This window comes from Paroedura picta, chromosome 1 (assembly GCF_049243985.1).
Source record: "Paroedura picta isolate Pp20150507F chromosome 1, Ppicta_v3.0, whole genome shotgun sequence".
Classification (NCBI taxonomy): domain Eukaryota; kingdom Metazoa; phylum Chordata; class Lepidosauria; order Squamata; family Gekkonidae; genus Paroedura; species Paroedura picta.
The window spans coordinates 136,401,744-136,419,358 of NC_135369.1; the positions used below are offsets into that span (position 1 = coordinate 136,401,744).

General features: G+C 43.0%; 1 protein-coding gene across 2 annotated transcripts in view; it reads right to left on the reverse strand.

Moving 5' to 3' along the window:
* Positions 1-675: 675 nt before the first annotated feature.
* The window catches only part of ORC3 (origin recognition complex subunit 3), a 47,761-nt gene continuing 30,821 nt past the window's right edge, over positions 676-17,615 (reverse strand). Inside the window, exons 12-20 of one of the 2 annotated variants that reach the window (XM_077304804.1) lie at positions 15,016-15,132; positions 13,066-13,145; positions 10,941-11,074; positions 8,430-8,500; positions 5,806-5,903; positions 4,887-5,028; positions 2,722-2,838; positions 1,724-1,794; positions 676-880 (exon numbers count right to left, since the gene is read on the reverse strand). In XM_077304804.1, the coding sequence (XP_077160919.1) occupies positions 775-880; positions 1,724-1,794; positions 2,722-2,838; positions 4,887-5,028; positions 5,806-5,903; positions 8,430-8,500; positions 10,941-11,074; positions 13,066-13,145; positions 15,016-15,132 (936 nt within the window). In that variant the 3' untranslated portion in view covers positions 676-774. Of the gene's footprint in view, positions 881-1,723; positions 1,795-2,721; positions 2,839-4,886; positions 5,029-5,805; positions 5,904-8,429; positions 8,507-10,940; positions 11,075-13,065; positions 13,146-15,015; positions 15,133-17,615 lie in introns of both variants that reach the window. The other variant, XM_077304803.1, reaches the window with a different exon arrangement.

Consider the following 17,615-nt stretch of genomic DNA (forward strand, 5'->3'; position numbering starts at 1 on the left):
GTAAACTCTGTTTTTGGTGGGCATCACATCAGAGAGTCTCAAAGTTAGCGATATCAGTACATAAGAGCTGTGGCATATAAGGATAGAATGATGCTCTGGCTGGTTCCATCCTTACAACCTAAGGGGTCTTCAACCTTCCAGGTAAGGCAAGAAGTAGTGTTACTAACGTTTTAACCCTGTACGATCGCGCCACTTCTCGGGTTTTTCAAGGCCTGAGGAATGTTTATATAATACATAGTTGTCATGGATAAGCATTTGTGAAAAACAGCCATGCCTTTTAAAATGCTGGGCTGAATCCAATGAAGCACCAATACAAATCTTGCCTGTTTCCTCACATCTCCTAAAAGCTTCTGCTGGAGGTTATAAGAACTGCATGGACAAAAGACATGTAGGAATTTGGAGAAAGAAAGGGCGAAGTTTAGCAGCTTTAAATCCCCCTTTCTATCAGTACTTTCAGCTAAGGAATACCATCAATGTGGTGTCTTTCCCTTTCCCAGTGAACATTAGCCTGCAATATAACAAGTCGTTATTTAGTTATTTAATAATGCTATCTCAAACAGGACAGTTGGATCAAGAAGGTAATGTGGATTTAGGAGGAAGTAACACTAGCTGAGTAGCAATCAATTATCCCCATGTCTGTGTACCTTTGATATAAAAAAACAAGAACCAGAAACGCAGTATGCATGTTCTTTTACTGTCAACATTTAGTATTTCCACGATTATCTTGCCACCCAAAGTCTTGTGTTGAAATTTCCATTCTCTGTACAGCAGGTATCAGCAACTTCCCCATGTCAGTCTTGCCACATGATCAGTTTTCTGCTTGGTAGGCTTTATGAATCCTAAGAACTCTAATTCTGAGACTGCTCTAATGAAACGAGCACTTGGAAGTACTAGTTAAGGAAAACATTTCCCTTCTCCAACAGAACGGGTTATGATGCCTCACTGAAGTGCTGCTGTTACAACAGGGGTAACATTGTACCCAATATCAACCTTTTCCAACCTTTTGACCATGGAGATACCACTGAAATATCTTGGGCTTCAAGTACCAGAAAGTGATATCAGCTGACTATGCTACCCCCACCCCCCAAGTGTGAGGAACCTCAGGTAGCAAAGGTTTAAACAGCTGGGCGCCCTCCCCTTCCTACCCACTCCAGTTACATCATTGGCTACTTTTGGGAGAGGGCAGGTCAGCCTGCCCAAATACTGCCCACAGTACCATTGTGATGCTATAGGGCAGGGGTAGTCAACCTGTGGTCCTCCAGATGTTCATGGACTACAATTCCCATGAGCCCCTGCCAGCAAATGCTGGCGGGCTCGTGGGAATTTTAGTCCATGAACATCTGGAGGACCACAGGTTGACTACCCCTCCCTGCTATAGGGTATCTTAGTACCGGGATTGGAAAACCCTGGTATATATATTCAACCAACAACGTGTGATATGGATAGTACTCTAAATGGCATAAATAATTCCTGATATCTTGATAGTACAGTTCCCTTTAAAAACACACACACTTAAATCAAGTGTTGACCGAATAGGATTTAAGTTTCATAATATTGTTATCCACAATAAAATTTTGAGAAGTCTGTTTATGATCAGCCAAATTTTATTCCTTCAGACTATTCTCTCAAATGGATACTATTTGACTAGTCTGGCACCAAGGGTATTGTCATTAGTTTGGAGCTACTTAAGGTCTTTCATTTAAGCCAAAAGAAAAAAGGATACTGGATAATTTCTTCCATCTCATCCTTCTCACTGAAGTTCTGATTAGCAGCTGTTACAACTGTTGAAAAAGCCTGAGAAAGCACCACAGTTAACTGCATTACAGGATTAGAATCTAGCAATAGTTACACAAAGTCCCACTTGCTTTAGTGTATACCAGTGGTCCCCAACCTTTTTATCACCGGGGACTACTCGACGCTTGACAATTTTACTGAGGCCCGGTGGGGCGGGGGGGATTGCCATCGGCAATCAAGTGAGTGCTCCTACGCGCTGGGAGTCCGGGGGGACGGGGAAGCCGAGGCAGAGCTTCTGCTCAGGGAGGCAGGGGGGCTGGGGTGGGAGGCACAGCTGTTGGCATGCCAGCAAGCATAGGCACGGAGCTCTGAGCCTGCACATGTGTGCCTGCCGGATCGTTGATGAAGTAAAGGGCGGGGGGGGGGGAGAGAGAAGGCGTCCTTCACGGCCCACCTCCAATTAGTCGATGGACCACATGTGGTCCGTGGCCCACAGGTTGGGGATCGCTAGTGTATACCATGGATTTATTCCCATGAACAGTCCTCTAGCAGCAGGCAGGCTAATTCAGTTCCCTTCCTGTAACTCCCCTGACAATGCCTTTTCAAGGGGCTGTTAGAGGCAGGAGGCACAGACAGATCTGCTTGTGCTGGCAGAACATCCATAGGATATATTTATTATTTTTTATACCCTGCCCTTTCCTGGAGGCTCAGGGTATAAGAAGAAGAAGAAGAAAAAAAATATATATACACACACACACACACACACACACACACACACACACACGAAGAATATATATACCCAAGAAGGTTAATTCAAAGAGAATAATAGTGCTATTTAACAGTTACCAGTATTAGCTAAAAATGTTTATATGGACTTTGATTTGAGATCCCAGTAGAACAAAAAGCCTGCTAAATTATAACAGGTGTTCAGAATTAAAAAAAACAAACATTCAACAGAGCAGTGAACAGTCAATAATGTTTACATACCTCTAACCAGTCAACAAGGTTAATTAATCTGCCACACTCCAAATGAAGCTTGTATGCTATACAGATATCAGGAGCTGTGTTAGATATGCATCCTGTATCACTTTCCAAGGCTTCATTCTATTAAATAAATTCACAATGAGAAAACAGGTTGAGTTTACATTTCATTTATATGCTAATGATGTCATCCAAACTCTGACATCACAGCTCATGCAGGTCACTATAGAATACAGAAGACCCAGATACTAAATACAATTTTTCCTTAATTCATATTTAAAGTTTACACTTTGTTGCCAGGGTTAGGAACACTTTCTTCTACGTGAGTACAGGTTGAAAAGTACGCCATGGAAAGGCACCCAGTATTTGGGAAGGTCAAGCCCAACCCTGCCAGGCAATTCAGCCTCTGCACCAGAACAAATCCCATCATTTGTCAGGGACTAGAACAGTTGGAATATACTTTACAGAGATTTATGAACTGAGAGAAGGAGACATCCCAGGTGATGATGTAGCAACCAAATCCAAGATGACATGGGGGAAGCTCCTCTTTCTTTAAAAGGTAAAGGTATCCCCTGTGCAAGCACTGACTCATGTCTGACCCTTGGGGTGACGCCCTCTAGCGTTTTCATGGCAGACTCAGTACGGGGTGGTTTGCCAGTGCCTTCCCCAGTCATTACCGTTTACCCCCCAGCAAGCTTGGGTACTCATTTTACCGACCTCGGAAGGATGGAAGGCTGAGTCAACCTTGAGCCGGCTGCTGGGGTTGCCCAACCTCATGGGCAGAGCTTTCAGATGGCTGCCTTACCACTCTGCGCCACAAGAGGCTATTACCTATGGTTATAGCTGCAAATTTACCAAAAGGACTTTTATCTTACTTCTGTAATTCATGAACAGACTCTACCAAACTCAGGTATTCAGTCGATTACAGATTCTCTGATCTGATTGACTACCGGCATAGGTGAGTCCATTTGGGATATTCATCTATACCTACCAGCTGGCTCTAGGGGAGCCGAGCTCCATGTTGCCTTGGCCTGGGCCGGCTGCTCTACAAGAGCAGCCCAGGATCAGCCAGGGCAGTGTTAGAACTCTCAGCTCCCACCACCACAGTTGATTCGCTCAGGTCAAACTGGCTTTTTTTGTTGTTTGGTTTTTAATCTTGTTGTTCTTTGGACCAAACTGGGAGGAAACTTTTAAAAATACAAACCCCTACTAGACATTCCACATGTCTGCCCATAGATATAAGATATTCATCAGCTTATGTAAGATCTAGGAGTAGTCATTTTTGATCAAATATATTGAAAATTGAATTAAGGTTCTTCTCATCTTTCTGGTGCCTGTATAAAATCAGATAAATGTATAAGAAGATTGAACAAACAGACACGTATTTTACATTCTCTTCCCAACCTAGCTTTTGTTGATTTATATTTTGCTGTTTGATGCAGTGCAATAAATATAATTAGATTGCCTGTGATAGTAAAATTGAATACCACCCTTCTGCTGAAGTTTCTGGGTCTCTCTGCCAGCACAAAGATAAATTCTTATGTAAAACTACCTGGATGATGGAAAGCAGTGATAATCCTTGATCTTGCCTTATACTAGAACAGATCATTGATCCGTCAAGGTCAGTACTAGGCATGTGCACTTCAGACCGCTTCAGCCAAAAACTGTCCAAATCAGGACTGTTTCGGACACAGATCAGCTGAATATGGTCCAAAGCGGCAAAAGCCATAAATTTGTATGGCCGAATCACAGCCGTCCAAATAGTGATTCGGATGTCTCCAAAGTGATTTGGCCATTAAAGTCAATGGAACCATTAAAGTCAATGGGAATTTTCCCATTTCTGTCTTCTCTGAGGCCTGGGGTGGGGGTTTGAGTTAGAGACTCCAAACTTTCAAATAGCTTGAAGACCTTCTTCTGTAAAGATCTCCCCCCCCCCCAAGTTTCAAAAAGATTGGACCAGAGGGTCCAATTCTAGGGGTACCCAAAATAGGGGGCCCTATCCAGCTCCATTTTATCCTATGGTGGAAATCCAGACTCTCTAGTCTCACTCTAATGATCCCTGAGATGCCGAAGAACCAAAAGAAGTCAATGAAGGGCAGCTCAGACAAATATAGAAAACCCACTGGAATCGGATAAAAGTAGGCATAGTCCCCCAACCCTCCAATTCTCACCTTCAGGTAGAAATACGGACTGTTGAGAGCAGTGTGAATGGCAACTCGTGGAGCAGCATTTAAATGCTCACGGAGAGTACCAGCCATGCTGAAGTACATGACCTCATACAAAGTCTGTGTCTCTGGAGGTGCAAGGTAACTTCTGAAAAAGTAACATGGAAAAGCATAGAGAGGGATTGATATTAACTCCCACTACCATCAGAAACTTCAATAAATGGCAAGTTTGCAAATTTCACATTGAGCTTTAATTATAACATAGCACCCTAGTTGAATAGCTAAATACAATGGGCTCTATTCAACATTTGCCTTCCATCACTGGAGAGTCCCTCTGGCCAGTAGAGGAGGATTTTTGCGAAATATCCACTACACAATTTCAGGGATACCCCAACTGCATTCCACAAAGCTGCTTCCCCTCCAACCAACAGTTGTCAGAATATGCTATTTCCTTTTAACTGCTTGTGCCCATCCTGCCCAACTCCTATTTGTCTGCTGTAATTCTTCCCTGTGCTCTAAATTCAGATTATAAAAGCCAAAGTTACCTTTGGTAAGATTCCCTTTTAATTCTTTGGCAAGAGAGGGACATATTCTCTGTAAAAGTGGCTCTTATGGGTACAGCCTTTGACCCAATCCTGTAATTTTCAATATAGCTGAATAACATTCTGTCTATACCATGGGGCTAACTTTGCTAGCAACAGTAAAGAGTTCTTTAGCACCTTGAAGATCAACAGATGTATTGTGAAAGAAGTTTTCATGGATTAAAGATGATCACATGCATAAAGCACTACATTCCGTTGGCAGATACATAACACATACAACACAAAAAGCCACAAACGGAAAAACCAAGCGTTGGGTGGTGCGGCATTCGAAATGATATGTTACTTTGCATTTTCCTCGCATTTTGATATTGTGAAATGTTTACCTCACAAGGCTGTCTATAAAATCAACAACTTCAAAACGCAGCATTTCAAACTTCGTTAGTTTCTTGAGTCTCCTTGACTCCTTCATTTCTAATAAAGTCTAATGGAAGTAAACAGACATTCTGAAGTTATTTTCTTTAGGGACTCTTCTGGCAGTGTTATAATGAAGTTATTGGAGTTTTTTCCTCCAAGCTCAGCAGAATCTCAGAGCTAAAAGGGACCCAAAGAGTCACCTAGTTCAACCCCCCTGCATTAAGTAAGAAATTCACAGGTACCCCATTTTCCCAGTGACTCCTATTCTATGCCTGGAAGAAAGCAAAAAAAAAAAAAAAACTCCAGGTTCCTTGGCCAATCTGTCCTGAAGGCAAATTCCTTCCTGACCCCACTGTGGTACTCGGCATTACCCTGGGCATATAAGAGCTCATCTCCACTTTCCACTTTCAGCACTGCTGTCAGATGACCATCTAGCACTGCTTAAAAACCTCCAAAGGAAGAGAGCCCATCACCTCCTGAGGAACTGTTCTGCTAAGGAACATCTCCAACCATCACAAGGTTCTTCCTAATGTTTAATCAAAAACATTTTGGATTTAATTTAAATCCACTGGTTGTGATCCTACTTTCTGGGGTTACAGAAAACAACCTGCCTTCCTCCTCTATATGAAAGCCTTTCAATTACTTGAAGATGATCATATCACCTTTCAATCATCTCCTCTCCAGGCTAAATATTCCCAGCTCCTTCAACCTTTCCTTATAGGATGTGGTCTCCAGACCCCTCACCATCTTTGTCATTCTCTTCTAGACACAGTCGAACTTGTCAACCTCCTTCTTAAACTGTGGTGCCCAAAACTGAACACAGTACTCCAAGTGAAGTCTTATCAGAGCAAAGTGATACTATTACGTTGTGTGATCTGGACACTACTGTTGATGTAACCCAAAATCACAGTTGCCATTTTAGCCACCACATCACACTGCTGACCCATGTTCACTGCATGATCCATAAAGACTCCAAGATCCTTTTTGCAGATACTACAGCCAAGACAAGTCTCCTCCATCCTATAATTATGTATTTAATTTTCCTACCTAAATGCAGAACAGTAATTTATCTCAGTTTTTAGTTTTAGCTGTTTTCCAGTCTCTTAAGATTATCCAGAATCTTGATTCTGACTTCTACCTATTACTACTCCTCCCAATTAAATATCAGTGGCAAATTTAATGAGCATCCCTTCTATTTCTTTATCCAAGTAATTTATACAGCTGTTGAACAACCTGGGGCCCAGGTCCCTGAACCATTCCATTTATCACTCCTCTCCAGGAGTATCATGAACCATTCACAAGCATTCTTTGGGTGAAATCTGTCAGCCAGTTACAAATTCACCTAATCGCATTTTGAACCTTATCAAAAGCCTTACTAAAATCAAGATAAACCATGTCCACAACATTTCCCTAATTCAACAAAGCAGTAACTCTGAAAATGAAAGGACTTTCCCAACAGATTTCACAACTAATTAAAACAGAATTAGCTTCAATGACCGAAATACATTCTACTCTTCCACTGGTAAGGCTGCTCTATCCAACTATCATAATGACTGTGACAAAGGAAAAGGTTCACATTTCATGAACTCTGGAAGAATACCAGATGACCCTTTTTCTGATTTCTAAAATACATCAATTTCTTACACAATTCTACTACATGATTGGGTAATACTTTCATCAGAATAAACAAGCAATGTAGGATTGTTGTTTTTTACAACTTTGGTATACAGTGCAACCCTGATTCGCAACTGGGTTGGCTGAGGCAAAGAAACGCCTCTTCTTCCAATAGCCTTAGGAATTGGGCTTAGCTGACCATTATTGCTATCACTGTTGTAAGAATATTTTATTAATATGAGATTTAGTCACAGAGGCTGGGATCCAGACTAGACTTTTAACTAATGCAGAGAAGTCTACCAATTCCCCCCTCCCTTGGGGGAATTGAAGACCCTTGGATTTACACTTAATACAATGTAAAGACCCTTGGATTTACACTCAATACAGTTCCTGAGGTATTCCCAGTCCTGCAGGAACAGCATTTCAGGAAGCTCAGTGGGATGAGAAAGGAAGGAAGGTCCCATTCCATTACAAAAGTGCCTAGTTTGAATTGAAAATTCAGTCTGCCACCATCAATGGTGATGATTCTCCTGCTCCTTCTAGACATATGGTTGCCATTTGCTACTGGATTACTCAGCACCGAAGGAGCAGTTGTTACTACCCAGAGGAAGTAGACATGTGGCCATCTTTGCTCCTCATTCACCTGCTTCTCTTTATATGAAGCAAAACTCAAAATATGCACTTAGAATTATTGAAATGGTTCCATCATCCAATTTTGCATAAGTTTAAAACAGAAGTTCAGAAAATCTATAATATTCTGAAAATAAAAGGTTTGGTAAACCGCAACTAAATCAGTGAGAGGAACGGCCATCCTGTCTGTTTTCTGCACTGGGCCACGTTAGGCCTTCAAGAAATATGCTACTTGTGGGGAGGTGTATCTCCTCAGCTGGTTTTGGTTCCCAAACTGCCCTTTCATATAGTTGGTCATCTGACCAGTAACAGCTTCATCATGCAATAACTAATTTCCAACTGGCCTGACCTTCTGGAGACGATAGAGGTCTGTCTTCTTCTGAATTTCCTTCAGTGAAGATGCAGTCTCACCTTGATCATCTGTTGCTGCCACAACAAAAAATAAGAGTCAGATTCAATTACAATAATGGTGCAAGTACTGTTGGCAGCTGTTGGTCATTCACATTATGGCTGGCAGGCAACATACATTGTAAACAACATTGGCATAGTTCCAATTCTGTCAGTGCGTGAGTGGAGGTGAACAGAAGGGTCCAGGGGGGGGGGGGTGTACCACCAATACCACCTTCCTACTACAGCTCCCTGTATTGAACTCTGCACTGTCCCCAAAGGTCCCCTGAAACTCAGGAGTGGTTTTCCAAGGGTGTGTAAACAGCTGCAACAAGGCTAGAAAGAGCTTTGTCTGACTGGACGGAAGCCATTTCATTTGGGGAAATGTGTACTCTTCTTTCAGGCAGAACTAGTCGAGGGACTTACTTTTCAAAAAGGGAAGGTGAAGATGCAGCACAGGTTTCCCTAACATGGTGCTTACGTGCACCACAGCATCCACTACTTTCCTTGGCACACAGAACTTTTCAAAAAGTGGGCAGGGACAGTGTGAGGCAGGCCTTATTTATTGTCTTCTAAGGGTTTGCTGCTGGAGGATCAGGAAGACTGAGCAGAGAGGAGCAAACCACAATGTGTGGTTCTTCAGTCTTCTTCCTTGGAGGTTGAGATATTCCTTTTAGCTCTGCCTTCAGAGGCAGCCATTTTCGTTTGACTCTGCCTCTTGCGGTTGCCATTTTAGGATGGCCCTTTAGATGAATAAGCTTATTTCCTACTATAAGCATCAAATATTTACTGAATTAAATGCCATACACACACAGACACACTCACATGTACCACCCTGGTACAGCTTAATGATCTGTCGTCTTGCTACCTTTCTGTGTGATATAAGAATAATATGGTTCAGATTCCTCACATATTTGTAATTTGGTTCTCAGGTATCTGAACCCTAGACTATTGTCAGAAACATTAAAGCTTTCTAAGATATGAAAATTACTTGAAACATTAATTAAGCCTTCTATAAAAACCTATCTTATCAGAATTTTTTCCTAGTAAACTTTTCTTCTCTTTAAAAGCCAGCTAGGTGAAAATGGGCCTTAGGCAGGCGGGATAGGGGAAAGCAGCCAACGGGGAGTGGAACAGTGCCTCTTTCCTCATATTACCAAATGAGCTTGGCACTTAATGCTTTATAAAAGTTCCTCATATGCTGGAAAGCATCTCATGCAAACAGAACAACATTCACTTTCCAATTCAGCATTCCTGCTTCGGTCTTCTACATCAGTGGTCCCCAACCTTTTTATCACCGGGGACTGGTCAATGCTTGACAATTTTACTGAGGCCCGGGGGGGGGGGGTAGTCTTTTGCTTGTCGCCACCGCCACCTGAGCTCCTGCTCCACTTGTTTTCCCACCAGCGTCCCTGACTTTACGCCGCCTGCTGGGAGGCGCTGCTAGCAGCAGCTGCGCAGTGCCATGCCGAGGTGGAGCCTCAGCCATGGCAGCCGCTAGAGAGCACCAAAGGTGAGCCGGCAGCAGAGTAGCAGGGCAGCCCTCAAGGCAGCAGCCAGAGAGGAGGATGAGCAGGAGCTGCGGCCCGGTACCGGTCCCCGGACCGGGGGTTGGGGACCACTGTTCTACATGGTTTATGCTTTTGTAAGCACAGTACCTTGAGCTGGCCAACCTCAGCAAGAAATTTATTAGAAAAAAACAATTCAGACAGAGGCTGTTAAACAAAGAATACAAATGAGAATGTAGCACATTAAATATATTTTACAGCTCAATGAAAACTGCCAGTAAGGATTTCAAGGGTGACATATTTGGAAAAGTGATTTCTAATATCATTAAGCAGTTTTTTATATACATACAAGATGCACATAAATTAACACAGCCTTGCCGGGCCTATTTCAGGCAAAGTAGTCAAGACCTGCATATTCTGCACTTGGTTATACACCGGACTCAGTATCAACAGCCTATATTATTGAATATATCCATAGGCATAATCTAGGACTTCTTCATCAGTGAAGTAGATAGTCTCTCACTATCTCTATTTAAGCCAGTGGTTCTCAACTTTGGGGTGGGACCACTTTGGGGGTTGAATGACCCTTTCACAGGGGTCGCGGCAGGGTGAGCAGTTTGGCGGGGGCGCTGCCACTATTGCCGCTCCTCCTGCAGGTCTTAAAGGTGCCCCTTTAAGAACAATGGACCTTCACGCCATTGGTTAGTTTTGGAACACTTGCATAATTTTATGGTTGGTCACCACAATGTTAATTATCCAGCACCTATATTCCTGTTGCTATTCCTTAAATCCAAGAATCTTAATTAACTCAAGTATTTTTCTTAACAGCTATTCATTTCTTCTCAAGATAATTCTTATAGATATGCTCTCTATATATTGGGGATATTTTCCAAGTTGACCAATGTTTATGAATGTCTTGGGGAAGGGAACACTGTATTGTAACAAACTTGCACGTTGCCAAGTACCTTCAAGATTCTTGAACTGATCCAGGTATTCTTCTAGTTTCTCTATACAACTTCCAAGGCATTTTGTGGAAGAGGATGTAATAATCTCCACACATTTTTTAAGAATGGCTATCAACTCATCCTTAGCTAGCATCCTAGGGAAGAAAAATAAAACAATGTTAATTAATTATAGAAACAAAGAAAGGAACCACTGAAGTGCTAAGCATGATAAATTCTGTACTGTACATCTGTCTATTCTTTATCAAAAGAGTTTTAAACTACCAGGGTTTTTCCTCCTTGATTCTTAAACAAGATTAAAACCTCCTTATCTTTACTATAACTTCAAGTCATCCTCTTCCATAAGAATATGTTAAGACATATTCTAATCTTCAAGTTGCAAAGACAAGAAGCAGGACAGTCTGAAGTGAAACACCAAGAAGCATAAAGACCTATCCAAAAGGTGAGTAACAAAATTAATAAAGGATTTTTTTTACAATGTCCTTTGTTTTCTTTTTTTATTCTGTTCGAATGGTGTCCAGATACAATCTGTTTTCAAAACACAGATTTTTCTTCAGTGAGTCCTCTCTTAATTTTGTTACATAGCTTTTAGATAGGTCTTTATTCTTCTTGATATTCTAATCTTCGACAAAACTCGTTTATAACTATTTGTGGTGTATAGTTTTCTTTGCGCTGCATTTGTGCCTTCTTCATGGTCACCAAAGCAGCAAACAGACTAAAAACTATACATACTAGCAACACACATTTTTAAAAACCATTAAAACCAAACACAGCAAAAACCGAAAGCAAAATACTGAAAACAATTACTAGGTCTAGTCTGATGCATTATGAACTTGGGCTGGAATCCCTTCATTCCTTATTTTTTGTTAACAGCCTCTGTGATCCTTCAAGTGCTGTTAACACTCAGCCTTTCCTACCCTTTGTTTTTCTTCATTCCATTTCAGTAACCCTCAACTGTTACCCTTCAGCTCTCTTTATCTTTATTAACCTTCAGGCCTTACATACTAAATCTGTGAAAGAAGCAGACCACAGGGAGTGTGCGCAAGCCTATGACCTTCTAAAGCAGTAAGGAAAGACAGGGACCTCGGTCATTTAAGCTGTTAATGGTACATATCTCTAAATGATCTAAATTCAACTCATTTACTGCCCCCCATCCCCAAAGGTGATTAGAGAGCCCTACATACAAACTTTGAAGTGAAAATCCAGAGTGGTGTATCAGATGCAAAGCCAAATTGGACTTGCAATGTGTTAATAAATAAAAAGCATTGCCCTGACCAAGATAGGCCACAGTAGCCCAATCTCACGAGATCTTGGAAAATAAGCAACATTGGCCCTAGCTAGTATTTGGATAAGAGACCTGTAAGGAATACCAGGTTGTGATACAGAGGCAGACAATGGCAAACCACTTCTGAACATCTCTTGCCATGAACACCCTACAGGTTTCCCATGAATCAACTGTGACTTGACAGTGAAAAAAGAGAAAGAAAAGCATTTTGGCCTTATTGATGTGGAACATCTACTGGCGTGCACAGTCCAACAGAAGTCTATGGCTAAGACGTCCATAGTCCCGCCCCCAGGGACCACACCAGTAGATGTTGATGCCAGTCTTCTGAGGTCACTCCTTCCCTACAAAGAGTGGGGCCAGCCTCGGAAGACCGGCGGGGCCGGGGCCAGCCCAGTGCGACACAGCGCAGTGCATCGCTGGGCTATGGCCACCTCCGCTATGCCTCCTAGGCTGCTCCTGCCCCCTGGAGAGCAGGGCCAGCCTCTAGAGACTGGCAGGGGTGGGGCCATCCCAGCGTGACACACCCAGCAGGTAAGGAGAGGATGTGGGGGTGGGGAGGGAGGGTGCAGGGAACAAGGATTCTTGCCCCTTATGTGGGTGCTCCACATAAGGGGCGAGAATCCTTGTTGGTTGATTCCCCCCCCCCCAACAATCACCCTTTCCTGAAAAATGCATCTGTTGATTAAATCAAAAATCCTCATTTTCATCCACAAGAAATAATATAGTCAGTTCCCAAAAATAAAAAAGTATTTTCCAATTTGGCAGCATTCTTAAAAGCCTCAAGTTCTTTTTGAAAAGAGGATGGAGGCATTTTACATAAGAAGAAAATGGAAAGAAGTCTACCTCACCAGCTGAAAGGCTGACTCATAGTCTTCTGTTTCCCACACTTTCCTCTCCAAACACGCACAGTGCAACTCTCTGATCTATCAAGGGAAGCAAATGCTTTACAATCAGTTAAAGAACTAGGCTTCAAGATTGGTTATTCTTGGATATCTTTCCTGAAGATGTGGATGCCTTTAGAGCTGCCTATATACAGCCTTTTGAGGGGGGAGCAGGGAAGATCAGCTTAGATTCCACAGATTAGGGCATTTCATCAATGCAGAAGAGCCAGAACCTAAACAGCAAGAACCCAATACTTTTAAAGTTTTAAAACTGAATTAAATAACATATAATTTTATAACAGTGCTTAGTGCTTGTCCAGTATCCCAGTACCTTTGTGTTTAATGACCAAGGCAGATGCTGAATGTTTCTTCTGAAACAATTAAATAGAATCCCCCCCATGTTTTTATGAGTAAACTAGTAATCAAGCCCGCTGCAGGGGAATGCAGCGGGCGCTAGGGCCTTACCAAAGTGGTCTTCGCGCTGGTCGGCGGCGGTGGGCTGGTCGGGGGCGGCGGGCTGGTCGGGGGCGGCAAGCTTCTTCTGTTGGCGGCGGGCTGACGCGGCGAGAGGCGCTTTGCGCCTCTCGCCGCGTCAGCCCGCTGGGCAGGGAACCCCCGGCAGCCGCGCTTCGCGCAACTGCCGGGGGCTCCCTCGGGCAGGGAACCCCCGGCAGCCGCGCTTCGCGCAACTGCCGGGGGCTCCCTCGGGCAGGGAACCCCCGGCAGCCGCGCTTCGCGCAACTGCCGGGGGCTCCCTGGGTCGGCGGCCTGACGCGACGAGAGGCGCTTCGCGCCTCTCGCCGCGTCAGGCCAGGAGGAACTGGGAATCGGAGGGACCAATCGGCAGGCGCGAAGCGCCTGCCGATTGGTCCCTCCGATTGTCTGTCGTGAGGAAGGGTCCAATCCGGACCCTTCCTCATCACGGACTAATCCCACCTCTACACCTCTTAGCGAATTATTTAGTCCGTGGCGCCCGTGGCGCCACGGGCGGTTTAAAGATAAGCATTGAAGATTTCTGTACCCAGAGAATTTAAACCTGATGTTTCAGAGAATAAGCTGACTATTGGGGGGGGGGGTGAATACCATAAGCTTCCCAGGGCAGAGGCAAGAACATAAATGTTCCATTCATAAAAATGGAAGGGGGAATAGTTTCTAGCCTAGAAGCCAGTTTCCCATGTTTGTTTATTTATTTAATGACTGTATTTATTGACCATCAATCCCGGATCCTGCTGGCTTGTGGTGGTTTACAGTAAAATGATAAAACCACATAAAACAGATACAATGTACAATCCTATAGAACTGGTGATAAACTACTCAAGTCCTCCCCTCCCTTTCTCGTGCACTCGACCACAGCCCCCCCCCCCCACTATCTTGGGAGTAACTCCTGCCCAGCTGTCTGGCACATAGGGCCTATAAAGGGAGGGACCCAATCTTCCCAGCCTGGCCTCAACCAAACTGTGATAGTCCCATCTGGGCCCTCAGGTCAGGGCCAGGACCGAAAAGGCCCTCAATCGAGACCAGGTGTGCCTTCCAGGGACTACCAATAGATTCAAACCCACAGAGTGAAGGGCTCTACAAGGGGCATAACTGAGGGACCACTTGGTATGTGGTCCCTCAGTTATGCAGGGCCCAGGCTGTGACTAGCCTTGAAGATAAGAACCAAAACCTGATCCGGAAGCTAACCAGTAACTAATGCACAGGCTGGATATGGGCTCTCCAAGATGAGTTACAAAAGGTTAAATGATACACACTACATAGTGAATGATAAAAGCAGTAGAATGTGGAGAAAAAACAAACTGGATGTAATAGTGCTTGATGTAGGTACAAGTGCAGTGAAGCAGCAGTGTTATGACCCCATGGCCAACGAAACTTTGTTGAGATGTAAAAATATCAACTATCAAGAGGCACATACCTGTTTGCCTAAAGGGTAGTTTGGAAGAGATGATGTGAAAGCATGGAGGCACCGTAAGATGGGAAAATAATTCTCATGGTAAGTATGCAGATTTTGCAGCAGTGCTTGTGCTTCTTCCTAAAATGACAAACAATATTACCAGCAGTACTCTCTGAAGCAATGCCAAGAATGTCTCTTCTCATGCTTTTCCTTAAAAAATTAAAAAGTCCTTGTCCCCAAGAGAAAACTTAAAAACTTGCCAGTTTTTATGCTTGCTATGAACTCATGATTTTGAACCTAAGATATAAACATTACAGACTGTCTGGGGGCTACCCAAGGTTAGGCTTCTAGTGCCAGATACGTAAAAGAGCTCTGTGGCATAAAAGGCACCTGAAGCATCCCTGTCCTGTATCTCCCCTCATGTGGCAACCCAAAAACACAAAGAACATGGCAAGCAGGGAGGATCCACACCTAAGAGCACACTTGCATTTCACTGAATCCAACCCAAAAGCACACTGGTCTCCTCCATCAAGAAATTCTAGCACCTTAAGTTAATCAAAAAACAACTGAATCCAAAATATAGGAAGCCATCATCATAATAATACCAATGCTGAAACAATAAGCAATAGGCAGGAGGGGGGTCTTAAGTTTAGGAACATCTAAAAGAAATGCCATTGCAAATGGGTCTGGATTTTGCAGCAATCCTGAATCATTTTCATAAACTAAATATATTTTCTCCTGGCTAAAACAGACCTTGGTATTTTACACAGAATAATGAAAAAGAATGTGCACAGACATTAAACAATGCCCTTCTTTCTATTGGAGATCACAGACTCCATAAACCTTTGGCAGAGAATGAACCCTCTGAGTGCTGTTGCAAAATATCTAGCAAAGACTCCTTGAAGCTAATTGATGAAGGGGCTAGCCTTTGGAAGGCAGTCAATTTATTTCACTCTAGCAGAACTATCTAATCTAAGGTTATGTCCACCTACCACACAAATATTACTTTGGATTCCTTCACCCCTTGCAGATTTCAAAAGGAAATCCACTTGTTATGTCAGTTCCTCTAAATTTAGTGGCTACATCTGACAGACAATTTTCTGCTTTGGTCTGCTTTGGTCTTCCATCTGACACTCCTAGGCTATTTTTGACAGGCTTTTGTATTAAGCTCAACTGTTATTACAACTCTGAAATAAAATGTGCCAATTCCCAGTGAACCAAGATTTAATTCAATTTTATGATCGCTTCATCTAAGAAATGATTGAAGCCATGCCGCACTGAATCATCAGGGCTTTTGCCCACTATTGTTCGCTGTTCTCCCCTCTCTTAGAAGATTAATCCTTTCTAGTAGATCAAGATGAACTCAAGTCTCTGTAGACTTTAGAAGGCTGATCTTTTCAAGAATAATCCTTCACATCTCAGATAGCAGAATAGCATTTGAATGCATATTTGATTTAATCCTTTTTAGGTACTCTGAATAATTTAGGTTGTTTTCTTCTGTCCAGGCAGGCTTGACAACAATACAATATAATACAATACACCTTTATTGGCATACAAAACCATCAATAACAGAAATACAAGTCAATTTTTAAAACCCAGCAGCTTCGTTTAGCACAACCTCACCGTCTACAGGAACCATAAAACCCCAAACATTTAGGGGTTCTCTCACTTTCCTTTAGAAAACAAAATGCCCAATTCCTTAGTAGTGCACATTTGTGTCCTTTCTCAGAACATGATGGCTAAGAATTCTGCTACACATTCTATCACTGCAGAGGATGTGGCCGCCAATAACTTTTAAGTACTGTGAGCAGAAGATTTGTTAGTCTGCAAAAGAGAGCCTAACAAGGAAGCAGGCTTGACAATTCAAGGAAACACAAGCAACTAGAAATGTTCAGGCAGGATTCAAACTTGCAAAAACTGCTGAATGTTCTCAACCTCCAGCAGCTAGTTAATTCATGCTTTGTTCTTTACTTTGCCAACAATAATGCAAAACCTTACAATCAGCTTTTCTGAACAGAATCACAGAATCATAGAGTTGGAAGGGGCCATACGTGCCATCTAGTCCAACCCCCCGCTCAACGCAGGATCAGCCCTAAGCATCCTAAAGCATCCAAGAAAAGTGTGTATCCAACCTTTGCTTGAAGACTGCCAGTGAGGGGGAGCTCACCACCTCCTTAGGCAGCCTATTCCACTGCTGAACTACTCTGACTGTGAAATTTAACAAAAATCTAAGTATGTTTGCTTCAACTTATCAAGGGAGTAAAACCAGGAACTTTTTTGTTATATACTGCATTAGGCCCTGGCTGTTTTAACTAATTTTTTCAGTATCAGCAGTTTGTGAATCCTTGTCAGCATTGTGATTATGTCCCTCCTGCCTTTAAATGTTTCTTGTTTTCACTTCTTTCTGCCTCTGATGCCACCATCTCACCCAACCTTACACACTCATTAAGTCAGGGGTAGTCAAACTGCGGCCCTCCAGATGTCCATGGACTACAATTCCCATGAGCCCCTGCCAGCGAACGCTGGCAGGGGCTCATGGGAATTGTAGTCCATGGACATCTGGAGGGCCGCAGTTTGACTACCCCTGCATTAAGTCATCAAGCATGCACAGAATCACTCCT